At 42.2% G+C, this 20,429-nt stretch overlaps 1 protein-coding gene across 2 annotated transcripts; it reads left to right on the top strand.

Annotated features, from left to right (window-relative positions):
• The first annotated feature begins 3,920 nt into the window (after positions 1-3,920).
• Positions 3,921-19,879, top strand: LOC139462803 (lim and transglutaminase domain protein ltd-1-like). Of its 2 annotated transcripts, none has more exons than XM_071244539.1 (10): positions 3,921-3,990; positions 7,475-7,572; positions 8,384-8,497; positions 9,334-9,560; positions 10,324-11,428; positions 15,406-15,565; positions 16,047-16,211; positions 16,789-17,075; positions 18,073-18,258; positions 19,517-19,879. In XM_071244539.1, the coding sequence occupies exons 2-10, from the start codon at positions 7,522-7,524 to the stop codon at positions 19,589-19,591; spliced, it is 2,370 nt and encodes a 789-aa protein (XP_071100640.1). In that variant the 5' UTR covers positions 3,921-3,990; positions 7,475-7,521; the 3' UTR covers positions 19,592-19,879. The 2 variants fall into 2 exon arrangements, with proteins under 2 accessions (XP_071100640.1, XP_071100641.1); XM_071244540.1 differs by having other exon boundaries at positions 7,460-7,572.
• The last annotated feature ends 550 nt before the right edge of the window (positions 19,880-20,429 follow it).

The following is a 20,429-nucleotide window of genomic DNA, read 5'->3' as shown; positions in this document are numbered from 1 at the left end:
AGTCAACATTATTATGACACTCCATTAAGAACATTTACTCACCCGATCAACACCAGTTATAGACCCAGTCAAGGAAATTAACACACCCGTTCAAAAACTTTAATATTAACACACACCATCAAGAACACTTACACGCTCATTCATCCCCAGTTACACACTACATCAAGAACACTTACACACACCACCAACACCAGTTACACACCGCATCAAGAACAATTATATATCCCAACAAGAACATTTACAAACCCATCACGAACACTTACACACCCCATCAATAACACTTAAATACCCCAACAAGAACATTTACAAACCCATCAAGAACACTTACACACTCATTCAACACCAGTTACACACTGCATCCAGAAGAATAACACACCCCACCAACACCAGTTACACACCCATCAAGAACAATTACACACACTACCAACACCAGTTACACACCAATCAAGAACATTTACATACTCCATCGACACCAGTTACACACCCATCAAGAACATTTACATACTCCATCGACACCAGTTGCACACCCATCAAGAACATTTACATACTCCCATCAACACTAGCTACACACCCATCAAGAACATTTACACACTCCAGCAATGACATTTACATACTCCATCAACACTAGCTACACACCCATCAAGAACATTTACACACTCCAGCAATGACATTTACATGTTCCATCAACACTAGCTACACACCCATCAAGAACATTTACACACTCCATCGACACCAGTTACACACCCATCAAGAACATTTACATACTCCCATCAACACTAGCTACACACCCATCAAGAACATTTACACACTCCAGCAATGACATTTACATACTCCATCAACACTAGCTACACACCCATCAAGAACATTTACACACTCCAGCAATGACATTTACATGTTCCATCAACACTAGCTACACACCCATCAAGAACATTTACACACTCCAGCAATGACATTTACATGTTCCATCAACACTAGCTACACACCCATCAAGAACATTTACACACTCCAGCAATGACATTTACATACTCCATCAACACTAGCTACACACCTATCAAGAACATTTACACACTCCAGCAATGACATTTACATACTCCATAGACACCAGTTACACACCCATCAAGAACATTTACATACTCCATCAACACTAGCTACACACCCATCAAGAACATTTACACACTCCAGCAATGACATTTACATACTCCAAAGACACCAGTTACACACCCATCAAGAGCAATTACACACTCCATCAACACTAGCTACACACCCATTTAGAACATTTACACGCCCCATCAAGAACATGAACCCCATCAAGAATATTTACACACCCGATCAACACCAGTTAGACACTCAATCAAGAACCTTTATGTACCATGTTATATCGACATCTAACATTCATATTTTAATTGCTTTTATAAAAATGTTACTTCTATTAAAGGAGGACTCTGGACAGTGGATACTGAGCACGCTTTGAACTACATAGATCGTATGGCGGTGTGTTCTGTTCCTGTTATACGGTTATATCATGTCCTACTTACTACTTGTATAGCCTGTGTAATCTTCAGCTTCACTGTGATACCACTCATATGCTGTGACTGTGATATGTTTCTATCTGAGCATTAAATAATGTAAAGAGAAAGAGACTTACACACACACACACGCACACACGCACGCACGCACGCACGCACGCACGCACGCACACGCACACGCACACGCACACATCGCATCAATGTATCAATACCACTCGCGGCAGGGATCACCCGCCGCCATGTGTCCAAAAAGACTGACTTTAAAAATAAAATATCCACCCAAAAGTATTTGATAGTCAATTACACACAAATTTATTCTACAGCTGGAACTCCAGGACAGGACATTTCCTCAGCAGCTAATGCCTGTCATAAGGCTGACTCCGGGGTAACGGAAAAGGGGATCGTGTGGTACGTATGCCAATACCTTGGTTTTGGCATACTAGGTCCCTCCCCACTCACTCACTCACTCACTCACTCACTCACGCACGCACGCACGCACTCAGACACCCACCACTCACTCACCCATCCACCCACTCACTCTCACTCATTTTCCTTGAGCCTGGTCCCCGCAAAAAGCCCCGAGTGTCTGCCCCACCCCCACACCCACACCCACACCCACACCCACACCCACACCCACACCCACACCCACACCCTCTACCGTACAGAAACGTACATCTACAACCAATTCACTTGAACATGCAGATACTTTCATTGATTTATTGATCTGAATATGCTTAATGTGTTATTTGCAAGTTTTCTGAATTATAACTCTTTGCACAACATAAATCACTTGACTACCTGGCACTTAAGATTCGTAAGAGTATGTTCATGTATCGGTCGCAATGGGTCTTTACTGGGCGTGCCTTAGACTGACACAGTGGTGAATGCCGGTTATGGGCTGTTAAAAAGGAGTTGATAATTGATTGTACTCGGTCAACAAGGCATTACACCCTGACTACAGTCATACACAGTTATCTAAACATTGCCTATTCTGCAACAAGAATGTCAAACTTGCCTCTCCGGTTATGCGTACGGTTATTATGGTTGCCTTTTGAATAAAACATATAGGGCAGGCAATGACGAATAAACATAACGATCTGAATGGGCTCGCCTTTGTACAGAGTAAATGTGACGCACGGGTATTTTCTGGCAGAGTGAGGTGTGGTGGGGTGAGATGGGGTGAGATGAGGTGAGGTGGTGGGGTGAGGTGAGCTAGGGTGAGGTGAGGTGAGGTGAGGTGAAATGGGGTATATGTCGCGTCCAAGATTATAGCGACGTGCGTGCACGAATGTATGTGTGCGTGTGTGTGTGTGTGTGTGTGTATGTTTGTGTGTGTGTTGCTGCTTGTACTAGTCCGGACTGATGCCGATTTTATAGTGCTAGCCCACTGAGATACCATGTCACAGTTTAACATGGATAACCCAATCAGACACAGTATACTGACCCTTAATGCCGAGCGCCAGGTAGGGTAGCAACACGAAACATCTTTTAACGTCTTTTGGCTGACGCGGCCAGGGATCTAACACCAGACATTCCGCTCTCCGGGCGGACGCTCTACCACTAGACCACAGAGGCGGTCGTGAGTGTGTGAGAGGGTGGGTGATTGAGTTGGTGAGCTAATGGGTGGATGGTCAGGTGAGTGCGTGCATGGGTGGTGGGAAATAGTGAGTGAGTATATTATATCTCTTACTTTGAGTATGGTCTTATGAGTCCTATGAGCAGTATCACCACTTAAGGATACCATTAACGAAACACAATCTTTCCAAGTGAAGAATTGAAACCGAGGACAACAAGCAAACTGTTCGAAGGCATTAACCGCAAGGCCACCCGAACACCTAAAAAATAAAATAATAATTTAAAAAATAAATAAATAAATAAATAAATAAATAAATAAATAAATAAATAAATGAAATAAAATAAAATAAAATAAAATAAAATAAAATAAAATAAAATAAAATAATAAAATAAAATAAAATAAAATAAAATAAAATAAAATAAAATAAAATGATAAAGCGACAAAACCATTTCTAATCCAATAGAAATATTTGCATAAAGCAGAGACGACTGTACGATTCCGACTATATCATGTGCATGTGTTTATGAATCAATAGCCCATTTCTGGTGATCCCCGCCGTGATATTGCTGGAATATTGCTAAAAGCGGCGTAAAACCATACTCACTCACTCACTCACTCACTCACTCACTATGAATCAATATTTAATGATACCACGTAACTGACTCCTTTGTCGAATCAGAAAGTGTTCATAGTCGTACCAGGACAATGTGAAGCCAGCCACCAGACGGACAAGATAGTTTACGGTAGTACCGTCGCGAGTCTCCTTGTTATAGTTGTAGCTACGAGACCCAGCTATTCAGCTGCCTGGCACGGTGTGGTGTCCATGTGTGTGAACGTACAGGGTGTGCAGCAGCGTTATCTCGTTGGAAGTTACATGTAACGCAGCGGGTAAGTCATACATGTTTAGATACCGTATGTTACAGATTACAGAAAATGTCCGGTGGGGAATTCCGAAAAAAATGAGTGAGTGAGTGAGTGTGGTTTTACCCCGCTTTAAGCTATATTTCAGCAATGTTATTGCTGGAGACAAAATGAATTGGATTCATACATTGTACCATGATGGGAACCGAAGCTTACAGAACGGATATTTACAGAATTTTGCAAAAAGGAATCTGATCTGATGCAGTTAGGCCAAGCGTTACATTCTGTCTCACAATTTTCAGAACAACTTGGTGATAGTTTGTAGCAATAGAAGACTATCTGCCTCCAGGAATACTTTTGGCCAAACATGTTGCTCATGAACTTTCTAGCGGTACGGATGGCATAGTCGTGTAAGGTGCCGCAATTCGCTGTGCAAAGTTGCGTCCCTTGGGCACGCCAGAAACCTATGATCGTGGGTTTGAATCCCGGTTCTCTCCGATTATGTTTCTAGGTGTGTCAGCTCGTGCCCGTTGGTTTCACCAAAATGGTCAACGTCTGAGACGGGCATCAGTTCGGGCTTTCTTCCTGCATAAAGCTGACACGCGGCGTTGTAACAGGAATACTGTTCAAAGCGGCGTTAAACCCAACTCACTCACATCCATCCACTCACTCACTCACTCACTCATCAGACGTATGACCAGGAGACAGGAACACCTCACGTTTGTCAGATCAGCCAGTGAACAACAGAACCTTCCTCTTTGATCCAAACTGTCTTTTTATCACAAATTAAAGGGTTTCAATTTAGAATATTCTCTGAGCTTTCCTTTGTTCTCTTTTGTATTTATCATATAATTGGGTATATCCCAGTATAATATACCATGTTGTTTATAAATCTGTGTCATTTAGTCTTCAGAAATGGGATGGGATAAATACGATAACCAACAGGAAACACAACATTGAACTACTTATCGCAAACCAACCTATACTGAACGAGTGAACGTACGCAATCAATATTGCGAGTTAAGTGCAAATTGGGCAAGCTCTTTAGTGATGGAGACTTAATACGAATTATGGGTTCGAATTAGCGGGAAATAGAAACTGTTGAAACGGTAGGCAAGGCAACGTTACACACGCAATGCAAAGTCAAACGTTTGAGCGCAAAGGTGAAGAGAGGAATTAAATTTGAAAGAGATTGTGCTTGAAACTGATCGTGATCCACAGTTCCCACTTCAACATTGACTTCTGTAAACCCAATCTGTTTTGGACGCACTTCGCCTGTCATACTTGTCACTCCCGTATCCAGGCGTTGAGTTGATATCACCCAATTGACGTCTTTATCTCATTGCTGCGAGGGAGGACTCTGTTAGTAGTAAGGAAATCCGCCTCACACACCCGAGACGTAGGGACATAATAAAAATAATGATGTTTCTTAAAGGTGTTTTTACAAATAGGTAAATTGGGTGTTTTTAGTATATTTTGTTCAGGGTATGAAAATTCGTCAGCAATCACGTCGGTTGAGTGGAAACAAGAAAAGAACAATGTCATAGCAATGGATCAAACTTAAACCGTGTCGTTACTGAAAGTTTACTAATAGCCTTGAAATAAGCCTACTACACGATACGTTATAAATTACACTCACAATGTTGATATACATTGTTACAGCTCTGTATGGCCTTGTGGTGCATATATTACTGTAACCAGGTTTATTATACATACAGTAAAGTACGGTTATAACGAACTCAAAGGGACTACTAATTTTAGTTCGTTATAACCGTAGTTCGTTATAAGCATATATACAGTATAACAACAGCAAATAGTCGGGACCCAAAAAGTAAGTTCGTTATATCCGTCAGTTCGTTATAAGCGTGTTCGTTATAACCGTAGTTTACTGTATTTAGATGTACAACTAATAATAGACTTTTAGCAGCAGTTCAAAGAGACATTTAATCCCGAAAACAAGAGACAAGTTCTAGGAAAGCGCCACGCTTTCTTAAGATTTTAAGGCCAATTCGTCATTTTGCCACAGTGAATGATCCCACGATGGTGAATCACTTACTTCACCTCAAAAGTAGGACTGAGGACACGATTTTGAAAATCAATCTTCAGAAACATAAGCAGTCCGTTCTCAATGACTTTTGAGTAAATCTTTCAAGTTAAAAATATTTTAATGTGTATGTAATGCCAGCTCGTGTCAATATGCCATGTACAATGTATGTGTACGCGAATAAAGATGAATGATCGTTGCTTTTCGTTTCGTCTTCCGTCTAACCTTTTGTACTCTGTGTAATCCGGATCTCGCCGCAAACCGGACCGGTCCCATCGAGTTCGAACTGGACAGTCCCCACTGTATGTGAAGGTTGTTTAATTTGTTTTTGCTGTCGTGTGTAATTTCAACCTTGTCTTAATCATATCGGTTTAAAATTCCAAATACAAGTAACCTATGCTAGATTGATAACGTAAGTGTTATAGGGCTGTTTGTATACCTATCTCTGTCACAAGAAGTATGGGGGCGGTCGGGTAGCATAGTGGTTAAAGCGTTCGCTCGTACGGCCGAAGACCCAGGTTCTATTCCCGACATGTGTGAAGCCCATTTCAGGTGTCCCCTGCCGTGATATTGCTGGAATATAGCTAAATGCGGCGTAAAACTATACTCACTCACAAGAAGTATGGACAAAGTCCCTACTTTTCAGAACCCACATTGGCTATAACTATACCGTTACACTGAGGACACCAGGTCTTCCTCCAGCGGGTTGTCACTCCTGCCCTACCGGAAAAATCCACCGTGAGTGAAGGTCAAGGTCGAAATACTTATTTGAAAATATCTTTCGTTACCAATTAACGGAATGGTATCACATGTTTCATGGTTGAAATAAATCACAAACACAACTGCATTCGGCCATGCAGTTCACCAATATATACTGCTCAATAATGAGTAGGGCTAGTAAGTTATTACATGTTGTTACAAAACTGAATAACGACTTATTAAATTGTGTACTTGTGTTTATTTAACTTCAATACGCATCAGTGCCTTGACAACAGTGAATACTGCTCGCATGAAAACATATCCAAGCAATTAGTCACATTCAGTCCTCACCTGGACGCTCAGAATATCCTATCAAACCTTCAGTCGTTTATTTCTGGTATTATGACAACCAACATACAAGCACTCATAAACAAACTGTCATATTTAGTTGCAATGTCCTGATCAAAGTCATACATCCAGTTGATAACGTTGATTCGTGTCTAAACAATTTAACGTCAATTTGTTGGGGAAAAAGTCAGTACCTTGACGGCACCCTAGCACTAGGATGACAAGAAAATCCCAATCTCAGTCTATACCGTAGAGTGCGTGTCGGACCACCTGCTATTATAGCAGTAAAAAACGCACTGGCAACAGAGACGATATTGTGTCGGGGCACTGCATGCATGAATCAATTGAACTGCTGTTGCCGATTCACATAGAGTGTTTATAGTAACCTCTTTATTATGTACACAGCAAACTGCATTTCAGCGGGTCCATGTTAACGGCTTGAGGATCGTCGTGTGTTGGTCTCCATCATGGGGTGTGGATCCAGCAACGCCTTGACGGATGATCCGGACATATCCGAGGTAGGTTCATACACCAAGCCATCAGATACTGAAACATTTCTAGTTAGAAGGATCCTTGTAATCCTTTTTCCATGTGGACATATCAGGCACGGTCAAACATGTTTTAACGGTATTTTTATGTTCAGCTTAGCAATGGTTTGATCAGTTAAATAGGTATCAAAATAAACTGCCAGCAACAGAGAGTATACACCCATGTTTGATGGTAGCTAAAAAGAGACAAACAAGAAACGCTTATTCGATGGTGATGTATTTGATACGGGTATCACAGTTGTGTTTTGTGGTCTTACGTTTGCAGTGTTTCGACAACTGTTTTCAGCCTAGTTTTTTAGTCAGATCCAATTTTCAGGCGTACATGTCTTTCGCCCGGGCGGTCGGGTAGCCTAGTGGTTAAAGCGTTGGCTCGTCACGCCGAAGACCCGGGTTCGATTCCCGACATGGGTACAATGTGAGAAGCCCATTTCTGGTGTGCCCCGCCGTGATATTGCTGGAACATTGCAAAAACGGCGTAAAACCATACTCACCCACTCACTCTTTCGCCCGGCGGTTTTTGTCTGGGTTTAAATTTAAAAGTGGACAGGCGAAGTGACAGCCCCAGGAACTGTGTTTTAATCCGTTCGAACGTAGCTTTGTTTGAATGCTAATTAAAGTGTTACTAATAGTACGTAATGATAATATATGATTGTACGCGTAACAGTACATGGTGGCTTTACGGGTCTCACACAAGACACTAAACACAACACCAAGACATGCACCGTTAACAGTGCAGTGCAGCATAGTGAATCTGCATCTGACCCTGATGACTTTATTACAGATCGAAGTTCCAGATTCGGAGGATGGATACCCAAAACCAAAACCACCAACATCCAAGAAGAAAGATATATTCGACACGGAGGATTATAAGGAAATTGACAAAATTGCTTCCAAAGTAACCAAAGATATTTTATATTCAAGAATATTGTTGTTGCCAATGTTTTCGTAATTCTCTGTCTGGAGTAGTTTATTATGTTAGGGTATGATTTAACTTTGTAATCCGTGGTACATGCTCTTCCTGTATACGGGGGCATGGGTGGCCCAGTCGTCTAGGGCGCCGCGATTCGCTGTGCAGAGTTGCGTCCCTTGGGCACGCCAGAAACCTATGATTTTGGGTTCGAATCCCGGTTCGCCCCGATTATGTTTCTAGGTTTGTCAGCACCATACCCGTGCTCGTGGGTTTCACCGAAGTGGTAAACGTCTTAGACCTGCATCACTTCGGGCTTTCCTCCCACATGAAGCTGACACGCCGCGATATAACTGGAATACTGTTAAAAGCGGCGTTAAACCCAACTCACCCACTCACTCTTTCTGTATACACGCACTGTATCCATGTTTGATCATATCTACAAAATAAATCTCTTCTCTGACTAAAGGGACACAGATGGCCAAGGCATTTCGCTGTGCAGTTTTGTGTCCCTTTCTCACTGGTGATGGGTGTTCGATTCTCAGATTCGTATCAGTAATGATTCTAGATATATCAGCACCACACCAGATCTCGTGGGTTCAACCTGACGTCCACTACCTGAGTTACTTTGGAATTACGTCCCATATCAAATCGTGATATAACAGAAATAGCGTTAAAAGCGCCTTTTAAATTCAACTGATTACCTTCATCAGGTTCTTGGACCTTTTATATTAAAAAGAAACGCATAGTAGCTTATGTGTGTGAATTAACGAACATTCCTTAACAACCATGACTGTGCCCTAAAGTCTGCTTCAACGTTACAGATTATCATTAAGGACGATACAACCTATGAGGAGCTCCTGACGACGTTGACGAAAGACTTAAAGACAGATCTGCAGAAGCTCCGAGCAATATTCTACCTCGTTGGGAGCCTGAATATCGAGAAACAATTCTACAAGGGCGTGACCGACCCCCACACGCCTCGTGGCCACATGAAACTCATCAAGTTGAAGAAGGGGTGGTACACGGACTTCTTTGCCCTACTTTGTAGGTAGGTGAATGTAGCCACCATTGCCATCCTTGTTGATGTGAAAGGTGAACCAGTGACTGCTCCCTGCTCGCGTAGCGTTGTATGTTTAAAGGTAAGGTGAGGTGAAATGGGGTTTAGCTTCGCGTCCAAGATTACTGCACCTATGTTGCGACGTGCATGCACGTTTGTGTGTGGGTGTGGCTGCTTGTGCTGGTCCGGACTGATGCCGATATAAAGTCCTAGCCGACTGAGACACTATGCCGTAGTTTAACATGAAAAGGACACTCAGACACAATATACTTACTCCGAACCGACCAGTCCTTGTTTTGGCCTATTTATGTCGATCGTCAGGCAGGGTAACAAGAAGTACCATCTTTTAACGTCTTTTGGTATGTTCGAACCCCAGACCCTCCGCTCTCCCACTAGACCACGGAGTTAAAACATAGAAACATATTGCTAGTTTTGTAGTGCGCTATATTATACTATTAAGTGTTATGGGTATCTTCTCATCCGTGTGGAGTTAAAACAGGGTGAAATATCCCCTGATCATATTTAAGCATCTAAAGGGATTCGAACTGCAGCATGAATTTTCTTAGCATTAATATATCTTATAATGCACCGCTAGGTAATTAAAAGATTCACACCATCATCACACTTGATTCTTTTCACGTCTTGCACAGACCATGATTTTGTGAAGAGAAAATTACAGAGACAACGATTATAGGAAATGTAAATATTGTTCAAGAAACAAAGTCCTGTATTTTCAAATCAATCCTGATTCCAGGGCTGCTGGCTTGCCATGCGTGATTGTCCACGGCAAGGGGAAGAGTGTGAACTATGAGGTAGGGGACACGGATGCCAGTGAACTCTACAGTGACTGGAACGCTGTTTATGTGGATGGGGAGTGGAGGTTGGTACATGCACTGTGGTCCTACACTGGCATCATGGGCTACGATGCTGGACGATGGATGAAGATCGAAGCCCAAGGTCAACAAAAGCGAGAGAAACAGGCATCTTCGAAAGGGAAACAAGTTTCTGGAATCAAAGAGTTTTGGTTCTTGACCGATCCTGACCAGTTTGTGTACTTCTGTCTTGCTGACCGTCAAGAATGGCAGCTGCTGGGCAAGCCCTGGACAGTCGACAAGTTCATGGATGTGCCTTATTTTAGACATCCATATTTCACCAGTTCTGATATGACTCTCACTAGTGACCACAAGTCTGTTCTTGTTCCTGACGGAGGTCGAACAGTTATTGCCTTTGAGCATGATACCGAATGCAAATCTGACATCACTTATGAGTTATTTTTTGACGAAAAACGTTCTGAGGGTACTTTACCGGACAGTGTTAAACTCCCCCGCTGCGTTTTGTTTGAATCAACAGAGAAACAAAAGAAACTTTATTATCGTTTCCATGTTGTTGGTATCTATAAAACTGTTATTTATATCGGCGGAAAATCAAAATTACCAATAGTTGCATTCATGATTGACTGCAAAGAGGTGTCACAGAATAAAAACCTATTCCCAATCAATCCTGACATCGGGTTCGGCTTTGGTCGTACGGCTAAAGACTTTGGCCTGCTATCACCCTCTGAGTCCGAGGCAATTGTTGAAACTGTTAAAAACAAACCATGTGAGTTCCACTTTAAGCTCAGTGAGGATAAACAGCTTGAGGCTAATCTCCGCCATAATGACCTTGAACCAGGGAAATTACAGCAATGTGTCGAGAAGGAGACGAAAGATGACAAGGTCAAATTCAAGGTCACCGTACCGGAAGACGTGGACAATGGCGAATTTGCACTGCAGATCTATGGTCAGGACAGCAAGGGAAAGGTCAATGTCGTCAACTATCTCTTGACCAACAACAAGGGGGATTTCGGGTCTGATGATGAGGTAAGTCTTTGCTTTTTCCATGTCATTGCGTCACCATAGCAAGAGTGTATTGTTGTACATGTCATGTTGAGAGAAGATCTATTGTGTAACATTTGGATGCACAGATGCCTTGAGCTATAAGTAATCCATATTACCACAATATCGGAATTATAGCCATATTACTGTGTATATATAATTATACATTATTATATATCCTGCCCCACCGGGGGCACCCTTCACAAACACATGCAAAGGCAAGTCAACCGTTCACGTATAATAACAAGGACAAATATAGTACAATTCTACAATGAATTTGGAAATTACTAAATCAGAGGTTTTCAATTCACAATAAACCCCCTCTGATTGAAACCATCTCATCGGAAGCTTATATGTATTCATAGAATGGTACTTCTTTCAGTCATTGTCGGTAGGCATATCTAAATAATTATATCTACAACTATGAGATAGCTACGCGATAAATCGCAAAGAAAAATGAAGAACGAAGTGTGGTTTATTTCACGATAAAACAGTGTTCTATCATGACTTCATTTCTTCTGTCATATGTTCGAATGAAGTAACACGCCGTATTTTGTCAAAGGCTGTCGTCGGTGATTCCGTAATTCAGATCGACAACCCACTGATAACATTGTACTCAACCCATGTCGCTTCACTCAATATATTTGCTAACACCAAAGAGTTCACGTTTTATTTAGTCATGGTAGAGTGGACATACACATACTGTGTTTTCAATGTAGAGCTAGTTGTCTGTAGATTTAACCGCACTAAATGTAACATTTGAAACCTCACGCTGCGCGTACGGTTCCAAATTCTATTTAGGAAATAGGAAATTGCATCAGACATAGTGTTTGTCTTTGTTGCTTTCAAATTTGGATATGTCTTACATAAAACCTTTTGAATGGATAAACAATATATGTGAAATCGATATACGCAGATATATATCTCTGAAAATATTTCAAGTTGGTAGACACATTTTCCATTAGTATATATTAAAGCTAATGGCCTGAAACTTGGAGGAAATAAAAACTCTGATATGTATTAAAGCTACTGTTTGCAATACAGTTTTAACACATTATTTAGATATATACTGGATAGATTTGTTTCCAATCGCCAATATAACGTTATGTAAACTGCACAGGGTTGTCTTATGTTCACCCTTATACATGTCCCAATACATATGTATGGCATCCTTTTAACTGTGTCTAGTATAAAGGTACGAAGCTGGTACTGTAAGGCCCTGCACATACGGAAACCGACCCGTGAAGATCCGGGGTAGAATAGGTCTTCAGTAACCCATGCTTGCCGTAAAAGGCGACATAGTCTTGTCGTAAGAGGCGGTGGTAAGGCTCGCTGACTTGGTTGATGCATGTCATCCATCCCAATTTCGTGGATCGATGCTCATGATATCAATCACTGGATTGGCTGGCACATGCTCGATTACTTACAGACCGCCGTCATAAAGCTGGAATATTGCTGAGTGCGGCGTTCAACAACAAACCAACCAACATACTGAAATCGACGCTGAGAAATATCAACATATTTAGAAATGCTATGCAAGGGAACACGATCGGTAACACTTGCCCGTTTGAAAAGAGAACATGGCTTTTCATGAAAGGGCAATACATTTCAACGCGTCATTCGCTGTTGGGGAACAAAGATCATTCAGGTGGAAAGTACAGAACTGTGACCTGCGTACTCAGCCCACACAACAAACCTCCCTCACACATATGGACGAATAGGCGAGGTGTTTGTATAGCTCAATCAAGCCAATGGGTTTTTACTTGGAAGTGGGTAGGTACTGTCGTCGCATTACCTAGAAGAGACACAATCGATATAGACAGTCATGGGGTTGTTGAGAACATATCATCGCCCTTTTGACGAATAGGTGTCCATTTGTGTGAAGCTTTATTTAATAGGCGTCCTCGTCGTTCATGTTGACATATGTCCTACACTTCTACATAATGAGCGGCCTACGACTTGACATTTGTAGGGTGTGGTGAGCATGGCATATGTGCTTCTTAAACAATATCTGTTTAAAAATAAAATGCAAAATGGTTATAGAACGACGCTGTGTGCCTTGTAAAACAGTTGCTGTTGGGCCCTGTCTGAATACATATCAATGTGATAATGTGTCTTAAGCAACCCCCCCCCCCCCCCCCCCACACACACACACACACACACACACAAACACATCAGATCAATCTGACAACGTACACCCGAAACCAGTTTAGCTGTACTATAGTAACGTACTGAGGACTCTGTTGTCGGTAAGAGTATTACAGAGCGTAACGCACTCCATGTGAACAACGTATTCACATACCTAACGTTAGTGTATTAATAACTGCAGGAAATATGAGGATAATAACCGACTATATGGTATATACTGTTATGACGTTTACTGTAACGTGATGTTTATGGAGTTATCATATATTTGGAAAAAAACATTATGTTAATACAAATATTAAAGAGATAATCACGATTAAGAGAGAAAATGGATGTCAACTGCTATTTCATGAGGAACAACGTTTCGGAGTACTAGTATACTCCTTCATCGTGTAAATGGATGCTAGGATGCAGAGAGCAGATATATGTACATGTAAAAACACAAAAGTAATAAAATGACAACGGCGGAAATATTGACAAGGGAAGCCAACAGTTAATTAACACTGATTGGTGATTAGCAATGGACAAATAGAATACCATTTAAAAACATAATCGGGGTAGAATAGATCTTCAATAAGCCATGCTTGCCGTAAAAGGCGACTATGCTTGTCGTAGGAGGCTACTAACGGGATCGGGTTGTCAGGCTCGCTGACTTGGTTGATGCATGTCATCGATCCCAATTGCGTGGATCGATGCGCATGATGTCAATCACTGGATTGTCTGGTCCAGACTCGATTATTTCACAGACCGCCATCATATAGCTGGAGTATTGCTGAGTGCGGCGTTCAACAACCAACCAACCAACCATTCTAGTTTTATCAGTGTCAATTGACAGCTACCACCTGCATATTTGCTTGAATGTCAATCTTTTTTTCAGTAGAGAGCGTAGTTCAAAACGATTACACGATGTAGAAAATTCTGTTCACATATTCCTCTACGACAGACACCACAGAAAAGTATCCCTGGGTCTTCTATTATATCATATCTAATTGTATATTATATATTCACAATGCAAAATATAACCAGTCTAGATTTTCCGCCGAAACAAATTCATTTTGGCGTAGAGGGCAAAAGAGCTGGTAAATGTATATGAATGGACCACTGAAAATCAATGATGACGTCAGGTGTTTGCGAAAAAAGTAAGCATGTCCTGTCCTACCGATAACACCTGTCATGCTCTCAGTTTGCATAAAAAAAAATGTATGTATTGCCACACAGCAGTGCAATGTAAACAAACCAGACAATCAAGTGATCGATGAACCAGAACATTCAGTGACACGACAGTGCATTTACAGAATTATGCATGCTGTGTACAAGTGCAGATATTCTGCTGCTGATAAGTAAAGAAAAACGTTGAAGGTGCATTTGGCCGCCCCTGGCGAACAGCATATGTTGCTGGCGATCTATTCAAACCCGGAATGACCACGTTTTATGTATTATTAAAACATTATCAATACTATTAGATGCATGTAAGGAGTGAGTGAGTGAGTGAGGTTTTACGCCGCTTTTAGAAATATTCCAGTAATATCAGGGTGGGGGACACCAGAAATGGGCTTCACACATTGGTTTGTACCCATGTCGGGAATCGAACCCGGGTCTGCGGCGTGACGAGCGAATGCTTTCACCACTAGGCTACCCGACCGCCCCTGCACGTAAGGAAGAGAACATACCAACTGTACAGATAGGTTGGTGATTGTGAATGGCTCTGGTCGGTCAGTTACCTTGAATTAATTGTTCGGTATATTGCATGTAATCGGGATACGCCCTTAAAACTCATTTTTAATATTAATTAGCGCTTAAACTGTCGCTTGCTTCAGAAGCGAATTCGGAAGCAACTGAAGGAGGCATTAAAGCGTGAAGATCTTGACGAACTGGAGAAGGCAATAGAGGAGTTTGAGAAGGCGGACCTGTCTGACGATGACGATGACCTGGCCACCGCCAAGAGGAAGCTCAAACGGCTGAGAAAAGGAAGTGATGGTACGACTACCTACTCGCAGTAACATTTTGTTTGTTTGTTGTTTAACGCCGCACTCAGTAGTATTCTAGCCACGGATTTCTATAATACACTGGTACCACGGAATATTCATTCATTCACTGATACGTTGAATACTAGTAATGCAATGCTACATCGCCACTGTTAATATGAATACACAAGTCCTTTTTAGTGAACAGTGTTGCTAGCTAGACTCCGAGCCGACCAGTCCTTGTTTTAGCCCCTAAATGCCGAGCGCCAGGCACGGTAACAAGTACTGTCGTTTAACGTCTTTTGGTATGATGCGACCGGGGATCGAACCCACTACCTTCCGCTCTCCGGGCAGACGCTGTACCACCAGACCATGGAGGCGTTCCTCGTCATCAAATGGGTTCAAATACATTAGTATATATTTTAGGTTACAAGTCACCTTTCGTAAGTATGGTACCGTAATTTATCAACACTGTTCCTGTTCTATTCTCACAGATGACTTGGACCCAGACCAGTTGTTGGCGAACTTGAAGAAAGCCATGGGCGACAAGAACCTGGAAGAGTTGGAGAAAGCGATAATTGAGTGTGAAGCAAACGGGCTTCAGGACCACGAAGATGTCATAAAGGCGAGGAAACGCCTCGTCAAACTTTATGAAAAGGGTAATTCTGTTTACTGTTTATGAAAAGGGTATTTCTATTTACTGTTTTATTCTTTGAAGGAGGGCACTTTTCCACTGATGTTTTGTTTGTTTGTTGTTTAACACCGCACTCAGCAATATTCCAGCTATATGACGACGGTCTGTAAATAATCTAGTCTGGACCAGTCAATCCAGTGATTGACGTCATGAGCATCGATCCCCGACAATGGGATACGATGACATGCATCAGCCAAGTCAGCGAGCCTGACCACCCGCCTTTTGTCGACAAGCATAGTCGCTTTTTGCGGCAAGCATGGGTTGCTGAAGACCTATTCTATCCTGGATCATTACGGGTCTCCATTGATGTTAAAGACGAACAAATCGTTGATCACAGAACACTGTGTCGACCTTTTCCCTGTCCGTTTTTTTAATCCACGGCTGATTTTGGGGTGTCCTCGGAATAACGCGTGATCTCACCAAAATGATATCCCCTATTTACATTTTATGAAAGATCAAAATATACCACATGTCAATGTATCAAGATTATGACCTCCGCAAAAGAATATATCATCCTATTGTTATGCACGTTGTTTCCACAGCGGCAGAGAAAGCGATGAAGGAGAATGATCTGAAGGAAGTTGAGCGACTGCTGAATCGCTCCCGGAAGTCACCCGTGGCCCCTGAACTCGATGACTCAGAGGTGATGAGGCGAGCCGAGCGCTACCTGTACCAGCAGAAGAGGCTTCAGAAGTATCTGAGTGTTGTCCTGGAACTCAAGCCGTCCACCGTGTCGGAGATCCACCGCTACAACCACCCCACCGTGCACAGCCACGAATCCGTCATGGCGACCTATATACTGCTGGGCGAGAAGAAGGCAGATCTCCAGGTAGGACAAGGAAGCCAGCTTAAATAATTGAGTATTACTTTAGAGATTTTGTTTCTTTGTGTCGGTGGTCTCGGTAAAAAAGAACTACAGAAACAGTGGTTTTAAGGCGTCTGTGTAAAATATAGTTGATATATTAATACAAACATGCTACTTGGTTGTTTGTATGTTTGTTAACGGCGCAATATTCCATCTTTATCATGAGGGTCTGTAAATAATCGAGTCTGGTCCAGACAATCCAGTGATTGTCATCATAATTTTTGTGTGTGAGTGTGTGTTGTTTAACGCCACACTAAGCAATAATCCTGCAATATGACTGCGGTCTGTAAAGGGCAGGACAGGCTTACCCTTTCTGCGAACACCTGATGCCATCACTGATATTCAGTGATCCATGCACATAGTATTTACCAGCGCTATTTTGTTTTTACGCCCAATGTTGGTTGCTTTGTTGTTTAACGCCTCACTAAGCAATAATCCTGCAATATGACGGCGGTCTGTAAATATTCGAGTCTGGACCAGACAATTCAGTGATTGACATCATGAGCATCGATCCACGCCATTGGAATACGATGACATGCATCAACCAAGTCAGCGAGTCTGACCATCCGATCCCTTTAGTCGCCTAAGCATGGGTTGCTGAAAACCTATTTTACCCCGGATCTTCACGGGTCTGACACCATGAGCATCGACCTATGAAATTGGGATATGATGACATACACCACTCAGTGAAGTTCATTTTTCAATTACTGGAATTTGGTATTTTAAAATAGTGTTCTTATTATGGGACATTTTGTTATAAGACTTCAATCGGTACTCATCTCCTGCAAAATGTTCGTCGCTTCTTAAGTTTTTAGCGTGGATTATCTTCTAAATACAAAAAAAAAAATGTTCCCAACAAGGATAAAATATTTTGGCATGAATGGTGTATGGGTATTTTGAAAGTATAAGAATCCAAACAAAACATTTTGCATTTCAAATAAGGATGTTTGTATTGATCCAGATATGGCAGCGAGTACAGACGATGCTTCGTCTCCCTGGGAGAAGGGGCATCATCATCCGCATCAAAAACTTCAACGTTGGAGATCTCAGTACATGGCGTGCCAAACAGGCCAAGCGGTTGTTGGATAGATATACCGTGGACGGTGTCCGAGTGGTCAGCGCGGGGGCGGCCGCCTTCTATGTGTGGGTACGTAGCTCGAACACATTCAAGTCGGGGCTCGGCTTCACCTGTCATCACTATTTGTTCTGGATACCAAAATTCAGTGAACTTGGAAACCGAGGTTGTCAAAATATTATTGTCTTTTGTTGGGTAGACGTTAATTAAGGTCAAGGTCAGTAGGAAAACATGGCGGTAATGTTATCGAATATTTTGTTCTTGTGTCAAATCAGTTAGAATAGAAAAAAAAACAGTTTCACCCTTTTCTGCCGGCAAGGACATTACTGTCAGGCTACAAATATCCCCAACATATGTCCCGTTCCATATTCAGAGGTGTTATTTGCTAAAAGCAGTGCCCATTGTACGGTGACTATAACATGGTCATAAGTCGGTGTGGCGTTAAGATGTTGCTACCCAACGTGACGCCAAGCTTTACAACAGATATCAAGATGTTAAGTCTCATGTCGATATATCAGATCTCAAGATATCTTAAATTGCCTACTAGATCTCAAGAAATTCTATGAAGATGTACTACCCGGAAAACATTTATAGGACAGATTTGGTCGTCTTCCAACTGGACAAGTTTCATAATATATACCAATCGATTATGAGGTTAAACATTATATAGATGGGACCGGTGAAGATCCAGGGTAGAATAGGTCTTCAGCAACCCATGCTTGCTGTAAACGGCGACTATGCTTGTCGTAAGAGGTGACGAACGGGATCGGGTGGTCAGGCTCGCTGACTTGGTTGATACATGTCATCGTATCCCAATTATGGTGATCGATCCTCATGATGTCAATCACTGGACTGTCTGGTCCAGACTATAATTTACAGACCGACATCATATAGTTGGAATAGTACTGAGTGCGGCGTTAAACAACAAACAAACAAAACATAAAACGTTACACATCTTGGTGGTTATTAAATGGTAAGAAATATGCATGGGTATTGCAATGTGCGCTGAAAAAACTCCTCAAATTTGGCATCCACATGTTACAGGTGATTTGATATGAACACAATGAAACATCTCATTTGACATTCTGGTGAGGTTGTGGGTTGTTGTTGGATCGATGCTCATGATATCAATCACTGGATTGTCTGGTCCAGACTCGATTATTTTCAGACCGCCGTCATAAAGCTGGAATATTGCTGAGTGCGGCGTTAAACAACAAACCAACCAACCAGTCAACATTATATAGATGTTAGTGAAGGTCTTATTTCGGGATAATTTGAATTAGTTGTCAGTTTCAGCGACTTCCTCATGGTTGACGTCTTACAATTTTAGAGCTCTAACATCGTGGTGGAAGCCTTGACTCCGCCGAAGGAAGAGGATGAAGATGAGGATGAAGATGACGAGTGATGAAAGCAGCAGCATAATAGGCTAGTTCGACACTGATATTAAACATGCAGAGACCTGCACATCCACGTGTTTCCAACAGTGCTACACACTTTGCGTCACAGTTCACGAAATCACCTTCGATGTCATTGTGTACTCCTCAAGGAGCTGAACATACATTGTAAACTGACTCGTTGTCAGGGATAGGTGAGGTGAGGTGACATGGGGTTTATATCCCGTTACAGATTGTTACATTTATATAGCGACCTACGTCATGCATACGGTTGTGTGCGTGCGTGCGTGCGTGCGTGCGTGCGTGCGTGTGTGTGTGCGTGTGTTTGTGTGCGTGCGTGCGGGTGTGTGTTCGCGCGTGTGTGTGCGTGTGTGCTTGTACTAGACCAGACATTTCGGTTTTACAGTGCTGGCCCACTTAGATGCCATGCCTCAGTTTAACATTATTACCCCACTCGGATATAATATACAAACTCCGTGCCGTCCAGTCCTTCTGTTATCGCGTTATTGCCGAGCACCGTGCAGGGCAACAACAAGTACCATATTGTAACGTCTGTACAGACGCGGCAGGGGATCGAACACCGACCTTATGCTCTCCGGACAGACGCTCTATCCACTCCACTACAGCGGATGTCTGTCAGGGATGAGCGTTGTATCCTGTACATCGCGCTTCTGAAGGGAAAGGGTACATGGAGACTGGCAATGGTTTCTCCCATGCATCATGTGTTGGGTGGCCCAATGGTTTATGCCTTACAGGGCCCCAGTTCAATTCCCTGCATGTTTGGTGACTCAGACTGAAACAATAGTACGAAACGTAGGTGAAACTTTTGTTTTTATTGATCCGATGGAG

The sequence above is a fragment of the Haliotis cracherodii genome, unplaced genomic scaffold (genome assembly GCF_022045235.1).
Source record: "Haliotis cracherodii isolate W230 unplaced genomic scaffold, xgHalCrac1.p SCAF_1, whole genome shotgun sequence".
Taxonomy (NCBI): Eukaryota; Metazoa; Mollusca; class Gastropoda; order Lepetellida; family Haliotidae; genus Haliotis; species Haliotis cracherodii.
The sequence above is the reverse complement of the archived record's forward strand: the minus strand, read 5'-3'. Positions and strand labels throughout refer to the sequence as shown.